The sequence below is a fragment of the Chanodichthys erythropterus genome, chromosome 15 (genome assembly GCF_024489055.1).
Source record: "Chanodichthys erythropterus isolate Z2021 chromosome 15, ASM2448905v1, whole genome shotgun sequence".
Lineage (NCBI taxonomy): Eukaryota > Metazoa > Chordata > Actinopteri > Cypriniformes > Xenocyprididae > Chanodichthys > Chanodichthys erythropterus.
Window position 1 is genome coordinate 24,762,020 of NC_090235.1, and position 15,974 is coordinate 24,777,993.

Consider the following 15,974-nt stretch of genomic DNA (forward strand, 5'->3'; position numbering starts at 1 on the left):
TTCGTATCTCCTTCCTGCTCCGTTCAGTGTATGACAACCTTCCATCACCAACAAACCTCCACAGATGGGGAATGAGGGATGACCCATTGTGTAGGCTATGTGGAGGGAGGGGAACAATGGCGCATATACTGGCAGGATGCAAAACAGCTCTTAGCCAAGGAAGATACAGGTGGCGCCATGACAAGGTTCTCAGTGCACTGGCTGACATCTTGGAGCAGGAGAGGCAGAAAAAGCACCAGACCAGTACAAGGCTGGCAACATCTATTCAGTTCGTCAGAGAAGGGGAGAAACCACCAGCCCCCAAGAAGACTAAGACGAGCCTCTTGCTAGCAGCACAATCCTGGGAGATGAGGGTGGACCTGGGAAGGAAACTAGTCTTCCCCCAGGTTGTGCAAACACAGCTGAGGCCAGACATGGTCTTATGGTCCGAGGAGGCAAGGAAAATGATCTTGATTGAACTGACAGTCCCGTGAGAAGACGGGTGCGAGGAGGCCTATGAGCGGAAAGCCACCAAGTATCAGGACCTCGTAGAGCAGTGAAGGGGTGGCAGACCTGGCTATTCCCAGTTGAGGTCGGGTGTAGGGGCTTCCCGGCACAGTCTGTGTGGAAGACACTCACAGCTCTGGGTTTAGCAGGTAGGGAGAGGAAGGTAGCTGTTCGTAGGTTGGGTGAGGCAGCAGAAAGAGCGTCTTTCTGGAGAAGGAGAAAGAGAGAGGAGTTGAGCTTGGGGCCAGGAGGAGGTGGGTAGTGCTTGGCTACCACTGCCGACCCGCCAACTGGAGGGTGTTGTGGTTCAGGGTTGAAACACCCTGTGAAAGTTGGACGCCACCTGACGACATCTTCTCCTGGCTGAAAGCTACAGTCATGTACTATAGTTAGTGACTGGGTTAGACAGCATCAGTATAGATGTATCCAATAGTCTGCAATGTGCATATATTTATAACAAAACGAAATATTAAACAACCCTGCCTCTTTTCATATATATTTCAAAAATATTAAATGTAATACTATTTGTGCATACTCTGATTATCTTCACTGTAATGAAATGAAATAGGCTATAACATAAAACAAAACCATGTCTCTATTTGTTTTATGTCAGTTTTAATGATCAATAATAGCCATTATAAAAAGTAAGAATATACAACAAGAAATAAAGCAAACAATTCAGTCACGCGTAAAAAATCAGCGCTTTAGTAGGATACAAAAGTTAAAATAGCCATATATAAAGTTATGAAACATCACGTTGCTCTCAGCCAAAACTGAGCCAACGGCAAACGTCAGAAGGACTAGCCGAGGTAAGGCTGCTCTCGGCTGGGCACATGAGCGCTGAGCGTCCGGTGATCGCCTGGATCTCACAACTCCGACAACGTCAGATCAAATTGTCAGAAAGGCGCAATCTTTATCAATAAACCACACATTTGAGCTTTAAACCAGCACATTCTCGCCTGAAAATCTCTTAAAACTACATATCGTGACATAAAAACAGTAATATGTTTAAATTATGCAGGGTTTCTCCTTTACTATTGCCGCTTGCTAGTTAGTGCGAGATGCATTCTGGGATACCTGGCTGTCTCAAGTCTGCACAAGTCACCTCTCGATGCATCCTCGATACAAGGGGCGGATCAAGAACACATCCGGGAATTAGAACTGAACTTGGCTAGATGCGAACTTTGAATTGGAACAGTACTTGGAAAGCGACTGATGACGTTTCACAAGTCCACAAGAACACAAGTACAGACAAGTACGCATATTGAGAAACGGCCTTAATGTATTTCGCCACGTTGAAATGACGTCGGACAGAGTCCTCATGCTCATTGGCTGTTGTTTCTGGAGATACGCTAGTAGTGTAGTGCAGTTTGGTGTTGTGAACATTGAAAATAAGATAAGGGGAAACTTATTATAGTGCTTTACCAGCAGAGACAACAGGAGATTCAGGACAGCCGAAGAAGCAGAAAAGGTTTGTAAGCTTGACAGAAAGATAAGATAAATACCAAAAATCGAGCAAAAATATTGGTATAGCATTCACAAAGAGTAAAGGTTTGATGATGGAGAAAATCCTGAGTAGTAATCCCCAAGCTAAGAGAATTAATTATTGTGAACACTGCTCTATAAAACTCACTAGTATTGGTGTCATTTACATAAAACTGAGACAATCATGCTGATCCACGTTGATAGGTGGTAGTACAGCGTCTAACACCAATGTGGTATCAGTACTCAAAGTACACAAAAAAACAGAGATTTTAATGCTAGCTGTTAGCTACTGAGATTTATAAGATGAAATTTGGCAGATTGCTCAATATTTATAGACAATACCTCAGTGTTAAAGGGTTAGTTCACCCAAAAATGAAATTTCTGTCATTAATTACTCACCCTCATGTCGTTCCAAATCCGTAAGACCTTCGGGTACAAATTAAGATATTTTTGCTGAAATCCAGTCTGACCTCCGATAGAATGCAACGTTATTACGACATTCAAGGCCCAGAAAGGTAGTAAAGACATTGTTAAAATAGTCCATGTGACTACAGTGGTTCAACCTTAAAGGGATAATTCACCCAAAAATTAAAATTTGATGTTTATCTGCTTACCCCCAGGGCATCCAAGATGTGATGACTTTTTTTCTTCAGTCGAACACAAATTATGATTTTTAACTGCAACCGCTGACGTCTATCAGTCAAATAATAGCAGTGATTGGGAACTTGAACAATAAGAGTCGAGAAAACTTCCATAGACAAATCCAAATTAAACCCTGCGGCTCGTGACGACACATTGATGTCCTAAGACACGAAACGATCGGTTTGTGCAAGAAACCGAACAGTATTTATATAATGTTTTACCTCTAATACACCACTATGTCCAACTTCGTTCAGCTTCCGGCTAGTGAGGTCTGATCGCGCTCTGACAACGGAAGTGATGTCTCGCGCTCATTGAAGTATATGGGCGAAACATCACTTTCGTCATCACAACGCGTTTTTTGACCTCACTAGCCGGAAGCTGAACGAAGTTGGACATAGTGGTGTATTAGAGGTAAAAATTATATAAATAATGTTCGGTTTCTCGCACAAACCGATCGTTTCGTCTCTTAGGACATTAATGTGTCGTCACGAGCCGCAGGGTTTAATTTGGATTTGTCTAAGCAAGTTTTATTTACTGTTATAGTTCAAGTTCCCATCTACTGCTATTATTTGACTGACAGAGGGCAGCGGTTGCAGTTAAAAATCATAATTTGCGTTCGACTGAAGAAAAAAAGTCACCTACATCTTGGATGCACTGGGGGTAAGCAGATAAACATCAAATTTTCATTTTTGGGTGAACTATCCCTTTAAAGGTGATTTATGTAAGAAAGACAGCTAGTGGTTGAAATGGGTACTGCTGTCCAAATTCAAAATATTGTTCGCCCCGCCCCCTCCTCCTCAGACTCCACACTCTCACGGGTTTTCCAGTTTGAAGACAAGCAACAGGAGCGAGCTCAACTGATATTGGAAGGCGGAGACTTACACACTGCAAGATAATTAGTTGATTTATTGATTTATGATGAGTTGATATCGCGTTTTAATATGCTCCCGTTCATAAAGATTTTTAGATGGATGCTGAGGCTTTTTAGGTCGGGTAGAATCTGCGACCTCTTTTGTTTGCTGGCTTCCATTGCTGCAATTCGCTGCATGTGTTTTCCGCCAACTGGCAACCCGGGGTGGCGAAATACTATTGGATAAATTGCCATCGTGCGGTCTTGCACAGACCGACACAAAAACAGAAATTCCGACACGGAACGCAAATTTCAAAGTAAAATAACTGGCTTTAGCAACGGTTTTCAGAGAAACGAGTATGTGAACTGAGCATGTTTAATAAATATCTGCAAACATATTATGGTATTTTATGCCTTAGTACAGTCAAAAACTTACATAGAGCACCTTTAATGTTATGAAGTGACAAGAATACTTTTTGTGTGCAAAAAAAAAAAAAAAAACAGAACACCAACTCATTATTGGCCAGCATCACATGTATGCATCTTGCTGCTCACATGAACAGCGTCGACCAATCCTGAATTTGTGTTCTGATGTAAACACAGAAGTGCAGCACTGTTTACACTATGTGAACAGCATAGGAGACTGACAGGGAAGAGAAGACATTGTTGAATAAAGCTGATATTTTTGTTTTGTTTTTGCATGAACCACTGTAGTAATACTGGGCCTTGAATGTGGTAATAACGTTGCAGTCCATCGAAGGTCAAAGTTCACCAATTTCATCAAAAATATCTTAATTTGACAATTTTCATTTTTGGTGAACTTTTTAAATAAAGTAAATTCTATTTTAGCATTAGTGGGTATAATATATACTATTACAGCTTGTTTAACAATTGTCAAGTTCTGCATATTTGAGTGACCAAAAAAAAAAAAAAAAAAACAATCCTTAGTCTGGAAGGTCTTACTTGTACCCATGACACACACACACAAGCACTATATGCATATACATTTATTGAAAACTTTAGAAAACAAAGTAACAAAAGCTTGTCGTGGGTCCCGACTCATTATTTTGATTATTTGAATAGGTGCAAATTTACCGCATTTGTGATCATTTTAAGCATGTCAATAAATGCATCTCAATCCCAATCCTGGTCAATACTATTAATAATACACAGAGTGGTGCACCTTTCCATTTTGGTTCACAGTTAAAAGATCAGGGCACACACATTTTTATGGATTGAAGCACCTAATAATATTTTAAAATCATACTTTACAGGGACAAAGCGCCATTGGGAAAGTGGTGAATAAATATTACAGCACATGGCAATGAGACTGTTAGGTCACAGCACACTTGGAAAAGATGGAAGCAATATGCACATATAAAAATATAAAACAAAAGTGTGCTGGTGTGCTTGAGTCCATCCTAAGATCTCTGTCCACATGGTCCATATTTGTGAAATACAGCAAGTTGAGTTAGTCGGCAGAATCAAATCATGTTGTTTCTTTCCCCAGGGTCTGAAAATTGGACCATAATCATGATTAAAATTTAGTCACACAGACAGACTTATTCAATTATTTACTTGATTCTAATGTTAATTACAGCTTTTATGAATCTAATAATATCTGTATTAGACTCACCCCTGTTTTAGGTCCATGTCGGTTTATTGTGTCCTTTAAGCTTGAACATCCACCAGCTCAGGAGGCATAGGAGACTTTGGGTGTTTGCTTTCAAAATGCTGTTTAAACGTCTTGGGATCTGGCATCTGCGTCTATACAATTTGGAATAAGCACATTTTTCAGCCAAGATGTGCAGAAAGGGCTGGGCATAGTGGCTTAAACCAGTGACCCATATTGCTTTTTAAACGGTTAGTTCACCTAAAAACGAAAATTATCCCATGATTTACCCCCCACACCCAAACCCATTTTGGGTTTCAAAATCTCACCCGCCATTCACTACCATTATAAAGCTTGGAGGAGCCAGGATATATTTAAATATATATCCAATTGTGTTCATCTGAAAGAAGATAAGTCATATAATCCTAGAATGGCTTGAGGGTGAGTAAATCATAGGATAATTATCATTTTTGGGTGAACTAACCCTTTAAGTAATACAACTTAAGTCACTAACCCTGCAGACAGGGCAGGTGTGGACCAGTGCTGCTTTGGCTGCAGTCTTCTGATCCGCTCCTTGAGATTTCTTCTTCTCAGCTGCTTTCTTGGCGTTCTTCTGTTGAGATTGGATCTTCTGTTGCCCACGAGCCATGGCCTTCTCTGAAAACAAACATTATATATAATGACTCGCTCAAGTAGACTGATATAATGCTGACATATCAGCCACTTTTCCTTCCATACAAAGAAAGTGAATGAGACTGAGGAAGGCCCTACAGGTTTCAAACAACATGTGAACGAGTAAACGATGAAATGGTTTTCATTTTAGTGCGAATTATCCCTTTAAATGCCTAAAACGACATATATCACATTTGCGTCTGTGAGTTACGTAGGATAATCTGGCGAAGGAGTTATTAGAATATAATAAACGTAAAAATGTGGCTATACGTGTTAATAATCAATGTATAATACTCCTTCAGAAATGTAGAAATGGCGAGCAGTGTCTTTCCCAAGAAGTATAACCCCGTTTAAAAAAAAAATCAAAATCACAGCAGAGACCGCGAAGATCACATTAACGTTAGCTAACGTTAGTAACTTAGCTCATCCGCCTTCTTTAAAACTGATCTAAGCCGTTTGTACTAAACGATCGAATTAAACATAACATCGCCTTAACTACAAATCCCTGTAAAAACAACAAAAATGAGAATTATAAGATGAAATATGGCAGATTGATAAATATTTAGAGACAATACCTCGGCGTTAAGACACGGTAGGAAGTCAAGCTCAACTGACGCAATTCAACAGCTTCCGTCAGAAGCACTTACATAATAAAAGTTTCCCTCAGTTACTCAAATGTCGAAATTTAAATATTTTATCAGGCCAGACATGTATGAGTTGGCTGAGTACTTTTTTATTTATTTTATTAATCGTTTTATTCGTTGTTATCAAACGAAAATAGCAGAGCGAGGCTAAAAAAGTCAATTATTTATCTCTGTCTGGCTGAAACGAAGCATTCTGATTCTGCAAATCAAAAGAATCAATTAATTCGTAAAATGATTCACTGATTCAAATGTTCCGAACATGTTATAAACATACGCGCTGAGGACATCTGCTGTTTGTACGCGTGTTAGTGGATTGGAAAGACTTTTTTATTGCAATCTCTTGAACAATGAACATACAAAGGCAATAATAGCATATTATTTACATCAAATCAAATACTTGAAGAAACAAATTCAATATTAATGATAATGAAAAGAAAACATTGAAAAAATTGCACCTCTATAATCAAGTAAAATCCTTTTTGTGCTTAAGGAATGGAAAGACTCGAAACACTAGCAATTAAAATAATGCTTTGGAAATTGCATATAAATCTTTTTAAAAAGACATCTTTACACATTTCTGAATCTTTGCAGAATGTATAGTATGGATCTTAAATAAATGTATTTGGTTTTAAATGAAGTTACAATAGTCGTATTTTATTATGTTGTTAATTTTATTCCTCAGAAACGTACGAACCGAAAATGTCTGTAATACAGAATGAGTGACTTTTATCTTGACGAGTGTGTTCACAAACATTTTGCGGAAGTTGTTTTGGTGTATTTCCGTAGCAAAAGACAAAAATGGCAGAACGAGGATACAGTTTTTCTCTCACAACATTTAGGTAATTATGTCATTTATAGATTGATATGTCGCTGTAATATTTTATTATACATCTATTTTTGCATGCATTCAATGGAAATAGTTGTGTTTTGTCCAACATGTGTGTAAAATGTACTTAATCGTAAGTCACATCAGAGATGCACTGTCACGGTGTTGGTTACTATGAAACTTCATTGACTTTCGTTCATTTTCCTCTTTCAGTGCTTTGTTTGTTAGTTTTTACTCACGTTATTTATTCCTTTGCTTACTGTTTTCTCCAGACTGAGTGTTTTACTGCACATTCTGTAGGCTGCGAATATTAACTTGTTTATCCGTTAATCTTTTGTTATGTGTACTATATTCATTGAATTGACAAGCATTTTAAAAAGTTTAAGTTAGTATGAAGCTTTTATTTAAACTTATTATCTGTGAATTTGAAATAATAAAAAAATACATGAGTTCAGAATTAACATGAAGTACATTCATTATAGATCCATATGTCAAAAAAAAAAAAAAATTGCATTCAGTTTGTTTTGATAAGTTTCATCTGCTTTTCTCTATTATGTTTTTTTTTTTTTTCCAACACAGCCCTTCTGGCAAACTGGTGCAGATTGAATATGCTCTGTCCGCTGTAGCCGCCGGTGCTCCATCTGTAGGAATCAAAGGTATGTCTGTAGATCACAAACTTCACAGACCGTGATCAAATCAAAACATCCACTGAGTTGCTGAGTGCTGAATCTAGTATTTGAGACAAAAGCAGACACTCTTAAAGGGTTAGTTCACCCAAAAATGAAAATTCTGTCATTAATTACTCACCCTCATGTCGTTCCACACCAAGGCCTTCGTTCATCTTCAGAACACAAATTAAGATATTTTTTATGAAATCAGAGAGGTATATGACTCGTCCTTAGACAGCAATATAATCAACACTTTCAAGGTATAGAAAGGTACTAAAGACATCAAAGTGACTGCAGTGGTTCAACCTTAATGTTATGAAGCGACAAGAAATATTTTTTGTGTGCAAAAAGAAACAAAAATAATGACTTTATTCAACAATATCTTCTCTTGTGTCATTCTCATACGTTGTTTACATTCAGCATTTCCAGGTTGTACGTCAGAATGCCGATTCGTTATTGGCCGGCACCTGCGTCAGCATCACACGCATGCGTCCTGCTGCTCACGTGAACAGCTTTGGCCAATACTGAGCCGGCATTTGGATGTAAACATGGAAGCCTTCACTTAATAATAATAATGACAGGGAGGAGATTGTTAAATAAAGTTATTATTGTTGTTTTTGCGTTCAAAAAGTATTCTCGTCGCTTCATAACATTAAAGTTCCTGTAAAGTTAATTCTGAGAATTCTTTCTAAACACTTTATAAATGTTACAAATGTATTGCTGAAACACATTACAAAGACTGTGAATTGTGCAATGCTTAATTGTGAAGTTAATGTTAAACAGTTTTTCACCAAGTCTCTGCTCAGGATTTTTTGGGCGGAGCTAAAACGGGGATCTGATGACACACTTGGACCCCCGAGCATAGCCCCTCCCCTAACACTATATAACTGTCAATGATGCACCGAGTGTGGCGCCGCCCCTAACGCTACAGCGGCTCACCCGCTCAATCTCCAGTGTCATTACAGTTATACAGCCCTTTGCACATTTAGCTAGTAATGCCTTCGTCACGCAAATACATGTTATAATTAGTAGGTAGTCCACAGTAACTCTACTAAAATTTGCAACCCTCTAAATGATTCTTTTTATTTGCATGTATGCATGTTTGACTCATTAGACTCAAGTCAGTTGAGGCTGCAGCTCTCATGAGTGGGTGTGGTTTCAGCGCAGACAGCGGACACGCCCCCAGTGTTTTAGAGCAGAGAACGCTAACTATTTTTTTGAGATTTTGATAACATTTCATTTACTTGCAGATTTTTTTAATCATTCAAATTTGGCTTTGGTGGTTAATAACACATTTTTCTGCGGTGTGATAAACTCAGAACACATACTTTAAAATGACTTTACAGGGACTTTGAGGTTGAACCACTGTAGTCACATGGACTTTTTTAACTTTAGTACCTTTCTGAACCTCAAATGTGGTAATTATGTTGCTTTCTATGGGGGATAAAAAATAAAAAAAACCTTGGATTTCAACAAAAATATCTTAATTTGTGTTCCAAAGATGAATGAATGAATGTCTTACGGGTTTGGAACAACATGAGGGTGAGTAATTAATGACAGAAATTTCAGTTTTGGGTGAAATAACCCTTTAAAGTTGTCATGAAATCATGAAGATGGCATGCTTACTTCTCTTACATTTTGTCTTAAACGCTGAGAGTTACATTAAAACTGTATATAGACCAGAAACAAAATATGGAGAAAAAAAATGTCTTGCCAAACACGGCATCTGTTTGATGTTGCTTAGAGGAGGCATTTATACAGCAAATACAACTGTATACTTTGATACTAGGAGCTGAGGTGGGTCAGAGCAGGCATGATTTAGTCTTGCTTTAATATTTTAATGTCTTTACATTGAATTTTGAGCAGACACAGAACAGCCTTACCTTGGCTGTGTAAGGACACCTTATGTTCTTTATTAAGGATTTGAAATCCAGTTTAAGACCTAGGCTACATTCCCCCACAGTATGTTGCCCTTCAATTGTAAATTTGCTTTTGTCATTTTTTTGCAGCATCAAATGGAGTTGTGCTTGCAACTGAGAAGAAACAGAAGTCCATACTGTACGATGAACAGAGTGTGCACAAAGTTGAACCAATAACCAAACACATCGGCATGGTGTACAGTGGAATGGGTCCTGACTACAGGTATTTAAGAAGTGCATTGTTTATAACAAATGGTTGCTTTGTTCTAAAAATGAAAAGCTTTTAAAATGAGTCCTTCTTGAGTGTTAAGTTGGCACACCGACAGCTCAAGTTGCTGTAATCGAGAGATCTCTCTTGACAGGGTGCTGGTCAGAAGAGCAAGAAAGCTGGCTCAGCAGTATTTCCTGGTATACCAAGAGCCAATCCCCACAGGCCAGCTGGTACAGAGAGTGGCTTCTGTTATGCAAGAATACACACAGTCTGGGTATGTTACTTCTTTAAGAATCATACTAGACTTGGAGCTCCTGTAGTAATTTGTCATGTTTTGTAGAGGTGTGCGCCCATTTGGAGTCTCTCTTCTCATTGCCGGTTGGGACGAGGACCGACCATACTTGTTTCAGTCGGACCCATCGGTACAACAAATAAATAGCAATCAAAACATTTATCACTTTTTATTTTTTTCATCATAATATATTAACATGCAATCTGTCATCATGATATCCCACAGGGAGCATACTTTGCCTGGAAAGCCACAGCAATGGGAAAGAACTATGTGAATGGAAAAACATTCCTTGAAAAAAGGTACTAAAATCATCAACGTATCGTCTTATGCAGGTTGAATTGTTGTAGTGTATAGATTGTTTGTAAGATTCAAAAATAGCGAAATGATTTTGCTAAATTTTTACAGCATGGCTTTGTATCATTTTGTTACAGATATAATGAAGATCTGGAGCTTGAAGATGCTATACACACCGCCATCTTGACTTTGAAGGTGAATTAATTTCTAAATAACTTCCCTGTATCAGATTGCTCAAAACAACAACATAATATGGCGTTTTCTTTTGACCCACAGGAAAGTTTTGAAGGGCAGATGACAGAGGACAATATTGAGGTGGGCATCTGTAATGAAGCAGGATTTCGCAGACTGTCACCTGCTGAGGTGAAGGATTACCTGGCAGCAATTGTTTAAAAACTACAGCACTACAACTGCTTACACAGTTTACCATTTCAGTTTGGTTGTTTGTTTGTTTAAATGCTGCATTTTTATTATTTGTACATCTGTTAAACTGATTTCTTTATAAAAGGATGTATATTATCAACAGCTGCATTTCTGACTGTCCTTTGTGATTTGTGAATTACAATGTAAGGTGTAGGATCTGAAATATTAGTAAAAAGTTTCACAGGCAACAAATATGTATTTTAAGGCCTGCTTAGACACAGTACTGTCCATGCTAATGGGGTCTTTCCCTGAGGCTCTGTTTATGTACATTTTTCAACACAAAAGTGTTGGCATAATGCAAAAAAAACTTGTTACTTCACTCCAAAGTGTTGAACAAAGTCTGAAAGGTTGTAAACCTCTCCATATCCCACTCGGGCATCCATGCAGATGAAGTCATCAAGATTCATTTTAGTGTCTGTGAAAAGGACACACTATACAGTGTAAGAGGAAGAAACCAAATTATGATATTGCATCAAATAAACAGACAAATAATTTTAAAACAAACCTGATGTCTCTAAACAAGGATATGCAGGAGGCGGCATACGCCAGTTCCCGTCAGAATCCTTCATGTGTGAACGGTCAGAAGCAAACTTCTTCAAGTATTTGTCCCCTGGTATGACACGAAGTTTCCTAAAACACAATCATATTAGACTGAGACTGATATGGCTAGTTTTATAAACACTTTGATAAAATGCAGCTCAGATCAGATACCTCCAGAAAGCATGTTTTAAATGCTCGTCAGAATGAAACGCCTCCTTTGAGTATACATCAAGTGAACATGGGAAGGGAAGGATGGTGTCTAGATCATATATAAAGCTATGTCCTTGTTTATTTGTGTGTAGAAGAACAACATGGTAATCCTAAAGGAAAGTGCACAAAAATCTTACATTAGTACAAAGTAAATATATCAATAATTATTTTCCGTATTAAAAAAAAATGTTCTTACCCAAATTACAGGTTCATCACCTCGACTGGATTTTTGTTTCCAAATGGGTATCTGCAAATTTCACATATATATAAAAACTAAAAACATAGTTATTATGTATGCGTATCGACATATAGTACATAAGCCTTACCATTTTTCTTTCGTTAGATATAAAAACTGCATAGACCTCGTCCAACGAGCACGTCCCCTGATCCTTGACATATTCACACAATTTCCACACATTCTCCTCACTGCAGAGAAAAATAAATAAATAAACATGCTGTGTATTTAATAAGAAATGTAGCTACTGGTGTTACGGCATCACATTTACCAATAACAGCTGGTGTATACACACTGGTTTCTAGACGGAGTGATAATTATATATTCAGGAGAAGTGCTTTCGTCATTCATTCTTTCCTTTCACAAATTATACTACGCGGAGTTTTAACTATAACGACATTACGAAAAAGAAAAAAACAATATAATAATACAGCGATTTACGTTGCAAACGTAGAACAACGATAGGTGTCTGTTACAGTTTATTTTGTCCGTAAGGATCTTTAGGCAGATTTCTCGTTCCGGCGTGTCAATGTGCGAACATTCAATCCTCATGTGAATTGCAAATGTGATGTGCACGATTATCACTATGATTGTTGAACGCATTTGCTGACTAAAAGCACAATTAGAAAACCCGTTAGCGAGAGATAATGTGCAATTACACACCTCTCTCAAATAAATATAGGCCTAAATAAATATTCTATGACAGTATTTTGTTTGTTTTTTTCTATTTGTGCAATGTGTGTTTTATGTCAAGAGCCTTCTAATAATGCACTCACTGAATTTTAAGATTTAAGCATTTCAAATAATAGTAAAATTCCATTAAATTGAACAATCCTTAAATTCATATAATGAATTAAGAATTTTAAGTGAGTAAAAAAATAGAGCTAATACAACTTTTTGTATAAATCTTAAATGGAACAACGGAATGGACCATTTAGTTTATGTGATTAGCATTCATAAATTTAAAAAATATGTTTAAATTTAAGATTTATATAAAATGTTTTATTAAGGTATAGGTTTTGTTTACTCATTTAGAATTCTTAATTCTTAATATTAATAATATGTAAGGATTATTCAGTTCAATTTAATGGAATTTTACTATTAATTGAAATTGCAAATCTTAAAAAAGGCTTAAAATGTGTTTGTTTGTTTTTTTTGACTGTGATATTAACACGACACTGGCACAGAGACACATTATTATACTGATTATGTTAATAAATAAATAAATACATGTAGCCTATGACAAATCTTTGTTAAAATAATTTGTACAATATTTAAATATACCCAACCTGATTATCTTTTTAAGTTCAACTTTTCACTCACAAAGGTACTTTTTTTATTATTTATCTATTACATTACTGTTCAAAAGTTTGGGGTCAGTATGACTTTCTTTTTATTCACCACAGATCCATTAAATTCATCAAAACTCACAATAAAGTCATAATGTTACAGAATAGTATCTTTCAAATAAATGCTGTTCTTTTGAACTTTCTATTAATCATGAATTCTGAGAAAATATCACACTTTACATAAAAATATTAAGCAGCACAACTTGATAATAATGAATGTTTCTTGAACAACACAATATAACTGTATTTACTGTATTTTGATCAAATAAATGCAACATTGTGAGAACAAGAGACTTATTTCAAAAACATAAAAATCAAACAACTCCAAACATTTGAACGGTATATAAGCATATATTATAAAGGCCTATATTGTCACACAAAAACTGAGCAATCCTAACCAGTTAACCATTCAAATCAAGTCTATACACACCAAAACATATTAAATATTCTGGCTTTTTGTAAGTACATAAATAAACAAATAAATGCTGATATTTCTAGCAACTCCGGTTGTTGTAGTTATCAAAAGCTGTCTATTTCATTTCATACTTGCTTCATTAAATTAAATAACTTAATAAATAATTCCTGTTCCTATAAGTTAAATGAAAGATTTTTTAATAGTCTCCAGACTTTTAGTGTGCTGAATTAACTTACAATATATACTAAATTAGGCTACTGTATTTAATTTGAGGAGCAAATATAATCCACCTTTATTTGTATACAGTAACATCAAGGCCTATTATTTGCACAGTGGGTGGTTAGACTACTTCATTTGTCCAAAACAAACAAGAGACATAAAATTAAAATAGGCTCAATGTTTAAGACTGCTACTTTTAAAAACAAAGTAGTTAACTCACCAATTTACCTCATTTTTGTTGAAAATACCTGCCAATGCATATTTTAGAGGAATGCAGCCTAAACCACCCCAACATTGACACCTCGTTTTTCTGAACAGCACTTACTAATGGAATGCAACACCTATAGACCAATTGAAAGCTACAGCCTGGATATAAATGGAGCCTGATCTTCTCAGTCCTCAGTCTGAGTTTGGAGCAGGAGATAATCATCATGACTAACGGAGTCAACGAAAGATTCAGCGCTTTGCTGGAACAATCGAGCGTCGTTCCAAGGAAGAAGTACAAAAAATACTCTACAGGAACTTACATCGGGCTTATTGCTTATGCGATTCTAGATTCACCAGACAAGATGCTCACATTCAAACAGGTAAAAAGTCGTGAATTAGCCTATCGAAATGAGATTTACTAGTGTTGTCTTCCATTTCTATGAAGTAGGCTTACATTTTACCTTCTTTGTGCAGATAATGAAGAAGCTGGAGCCATTTGTCTTTGGAGACAAGAAAGGCATTGAGAACAACATCAGAGTCTGCTTGTCGTCAAACAGGTGTTTTGCAAAGGTGCGTTTATTAGGCCTAATTGTCTTTTAGACTTTGTATTACCCATTTTATTTTTGAAGCAACGAATCACAATGCATTTGTGTAACCATTTTGTGTGTGTGTTTATAGGTGCCAGTCGATCCGGATTATCCAAATCCTAAAAAGAACTTCTGGAAAGTGGACGAGAGCGGCATCACTGCAAAAATGTTTCGTCGACATTTCAAATACATAATGAACTTGTTCCCTGGCCTATCCATTCAGGCACATCAGGTGGATGAATGTGAAGAGAATTCTTATGCTCCTGAGCCTCTCACGCCAGCCTGCACAGTCGCAGAAAACAAAAGCGAAGTCAAATTTACAGGCCCATTTTCCATAGAATCACTACTGAAGAGCGACCGCGAAGTGAAGCGCATGCGCAGCACGCGTTCGGAGGAACAGAGACTCTACATAGACCCACAGTGTGGAGCGACCAAGAGAAACTTTTATGAATACAACACCGTGGAGTGTTATTACCCTGTTTCAGCAGTGGGAAGTCAGTTGGTCTCAGCAAAAAGACCTCGTGTATCTTCAGGACCTTCGTTTGGACTGTCTTTGCCTCCACAGATCACATATGATCAACCTGTTCTCCTCAGATCTCCTTTCATGTATGATGCTAGATATGTCAGATGGTGAACCTCCAGAATGACCAAATGTAAATATTCTGAAATTGCACTTTATTTTTGTTCTCTCTTCCTTTTTTCCCTCAATAAAACGATGTTTTTTTTTTTTGATTTTGTGGTTTAATTTGCTTGATCAGATCTGAAGACATTTAGGCCTATCTAATGTTAAAATGCTATTATATTAACATAGCCTATATGCAAATAATAATTGTACATTTATGTACCATAGCCTAGACTTAATAGGCAAAGTGCCTACATTACTTTTCAGTATAATTTATTTGCAGAGTAGCATATTATTTCTAATAGCAGATTATTATTTGTCTAATACAATATCTAGGCTACTTAAAGTCTGAAATACCATCTTAAATATTTGTATCTAGAGACAAATAACTTTTACAAATTACTTGCAATCATACAAGTGAACTAAAATTAAATCATTACTCCTATTTAGCTTGAAATGGGAAAAAAATAAAATGTTATGACAATTGAGGCATCTATAGTCCTACACCTTTTCTACTTCTATTATTTTTTATTGAAGCCCATGTTTCAGTTTATTTGCTAATGAAC

General features: G+C 36.7%; 4 protein-coding genes across 4 annotated transcripts; 2 read left to right on the top strand and 2 right to left on the bottom strand.

The window, feature by feature from the left end:
* Positions 1-4,417: 4,417 nt before the first annotated feature.
* On the bottom strand, positions 4,418-6,448 carry zgc:91910 (Zinc finger protein 706-like). The gene is made up of 4 exons (XM_067411708.1): positions 6,323-6,448; positions 5,590-5,732; positions 5,100-5,230; positions 4,418-4,976 (listed from the first exon to the last, which is right to left on the bottom strand). The coding sequence occupies exons 2-3, from the start codon at positions 5,722-5,724 to the stop codon at positions 5,135-5,137; spliced, it is 231 nt and encodes a 76-aa protein (XP_067267809.1). The 5' UTR covers positions 5,725-5,732; positions 6,323-6,448; the 3' UTR covers positions 4,418-4,976; positions 5,100-5,134.
* A 701-nt stretch (positions 6,449-7,149) lies between these two features.
* psma2b (proteasome 20S subunit alpha 2b) lies at positions 7,150-11,021 on the top strand. The gene is made up of 8 exons (XM_067411134.1): positions 7,150-7,230; positions 7,797-7,873; positions 9,895-10,027; positions 10,167-10,289; positions 10,356-10,437; positions 10,533-10,606; positions 10,739-10,796; positions 10,878-11,021. Exons 1-8 carry the CDS (start codon positions 7,190-7,192, stop codon positions 10,992-10,994), a joined length of 705 nt encoding a protein of 234 aa, XP_067267235.1. The 5' UTR covers positions 7,150-7,189; the 3' UTR covers positions 10,995-11,021.
* Positions 11,022-11,304: 283 nt separating this feature from the next.
* On the bottom strand, positions 11,305-12,492 carry ntaq1 (N-terminal glutamine amidase 1). The gene is made up of 6 exons (XM_067411136.1): positions 12,281-12,492; positions 12,101-12,200; positions 11,971-12,021; positions 11,736-11,884; positions 11,530-11,654; positions 11,305-11,439 (listed from the first exon to the last, which is right to left on the bottom strand). Exons 1-6 carry the CDS (start codon positions 12,358-12,360, stop codon positions 11,336-11,338), a joined length of 609 nt encoding a protein of 202 aa, XP_067267237.1. The 5' UTR covers positions 12,361-12,492; the 3' UTR covers positions 11,305-11,335.
* A 1,931-nt stretch (positions 12,493-14,423) lies between these two features.
* On the top strand, positions 14,424-15,432 carry LOC137002253 (forkhead box protein H1-like). Its single transcript, XM_067361801.1, has 3 exons — positions 14,424-14,579; positions 14,674-14,769; positions 14,878-15,432. The coding sequence occupies exons 1-3, from the start codon at positions 14,424-14,426 to the stop codon at positions 15,418-15,420; spliced, it is 795 nt and encodes a 264-aa protein (XP_067217902.1). The 3' UTR covers positions 15,421-15,432.
* The last annotated feature ends 542 nt before the right edge of the window (positions 15,433-15,974 follow it).

Excerpts from the sequence above, each read along its gene's own strand:
- psma2b (XM_067411134.1), top strand. The coding sequence starts at position 7,190 with ATGGCAGAACGAGGATACAGTTTTTCTCTCACAACATTTAG. Across the intron at positions 10,028-10,166 it reads GGAATGGGTCCTGACTACAG|GGTGCTGGTCAGAAGAGCAA; the intron begins GTATTTAAGAAG and ends CTCTCTTGACAG. Across the intron at positions 10,607-10,738 it reads AAAACATTCCTTGAAAAAAG|ATATAATGAAGATCTGGAGC; the intron begins GTACTAAAATCA and ends ATTTTGTTACAG.
- ntaq1 (XM_067411136.1), bottom strand. The coding sequence starts at position 12,360 with ATGAATGACGAAAGCACTTCTCCTGAATATATAATTATCACTCCGTCT. Across the intron at positions 11,655-11,735 it reads TTAAAACATGCTTTCTGGAG|GAAACTTCGTGTCATACCAG; the intron begins GTATCTGATCTG and ends ATTGTGTTTTAG. Across the intron at positions 11,440-11,529 it reads TCCTTGTTTAGAGACATCAG|ACACTAAAATGAATCTTGAT; the intron begins GTTTGTTTTAAA and ends TCCTTTTCACAG.
- LOC137002253 (XM_067361801.1), top strand. The coding sequence starts at position 14,424 with ATGACTAACGGAGTCAACGAAAGATTCAGCGCTTTGCTGGAACAATCG. Across the intron at positions 14,580-14,673 it reads AGATGCTCACATTCAAACAG|ATAATGAAGAAGCTGGAGCC; the intron begins GTAAAAAGTCGT and ends TTCTTTGTGCAG. Across the intron at positions 14,770-14,877 it reads CAAACAGGTGTTTTGCAAAG|GTGCCAGTCGATCCGGATTA; the intron begins GTGCGTTTATTA and ends GTGTGTTTATAG.
- zgc:91910 (XM_067411708.1), bottom strand. The coding sequence starts at position 5,724 with ATGGCTCGTGGGCAACAGAAGATCCAATCTCAACAGAAGAACGCCAAG. Across the intron at positions 5,231-5,589 it reads ACACCTGCCCTGTCTGCAGG|ACGCAGATGCCAGATCCCAA; the intron begins GTTAGTGACTTA and ends CAAATTGTATAG.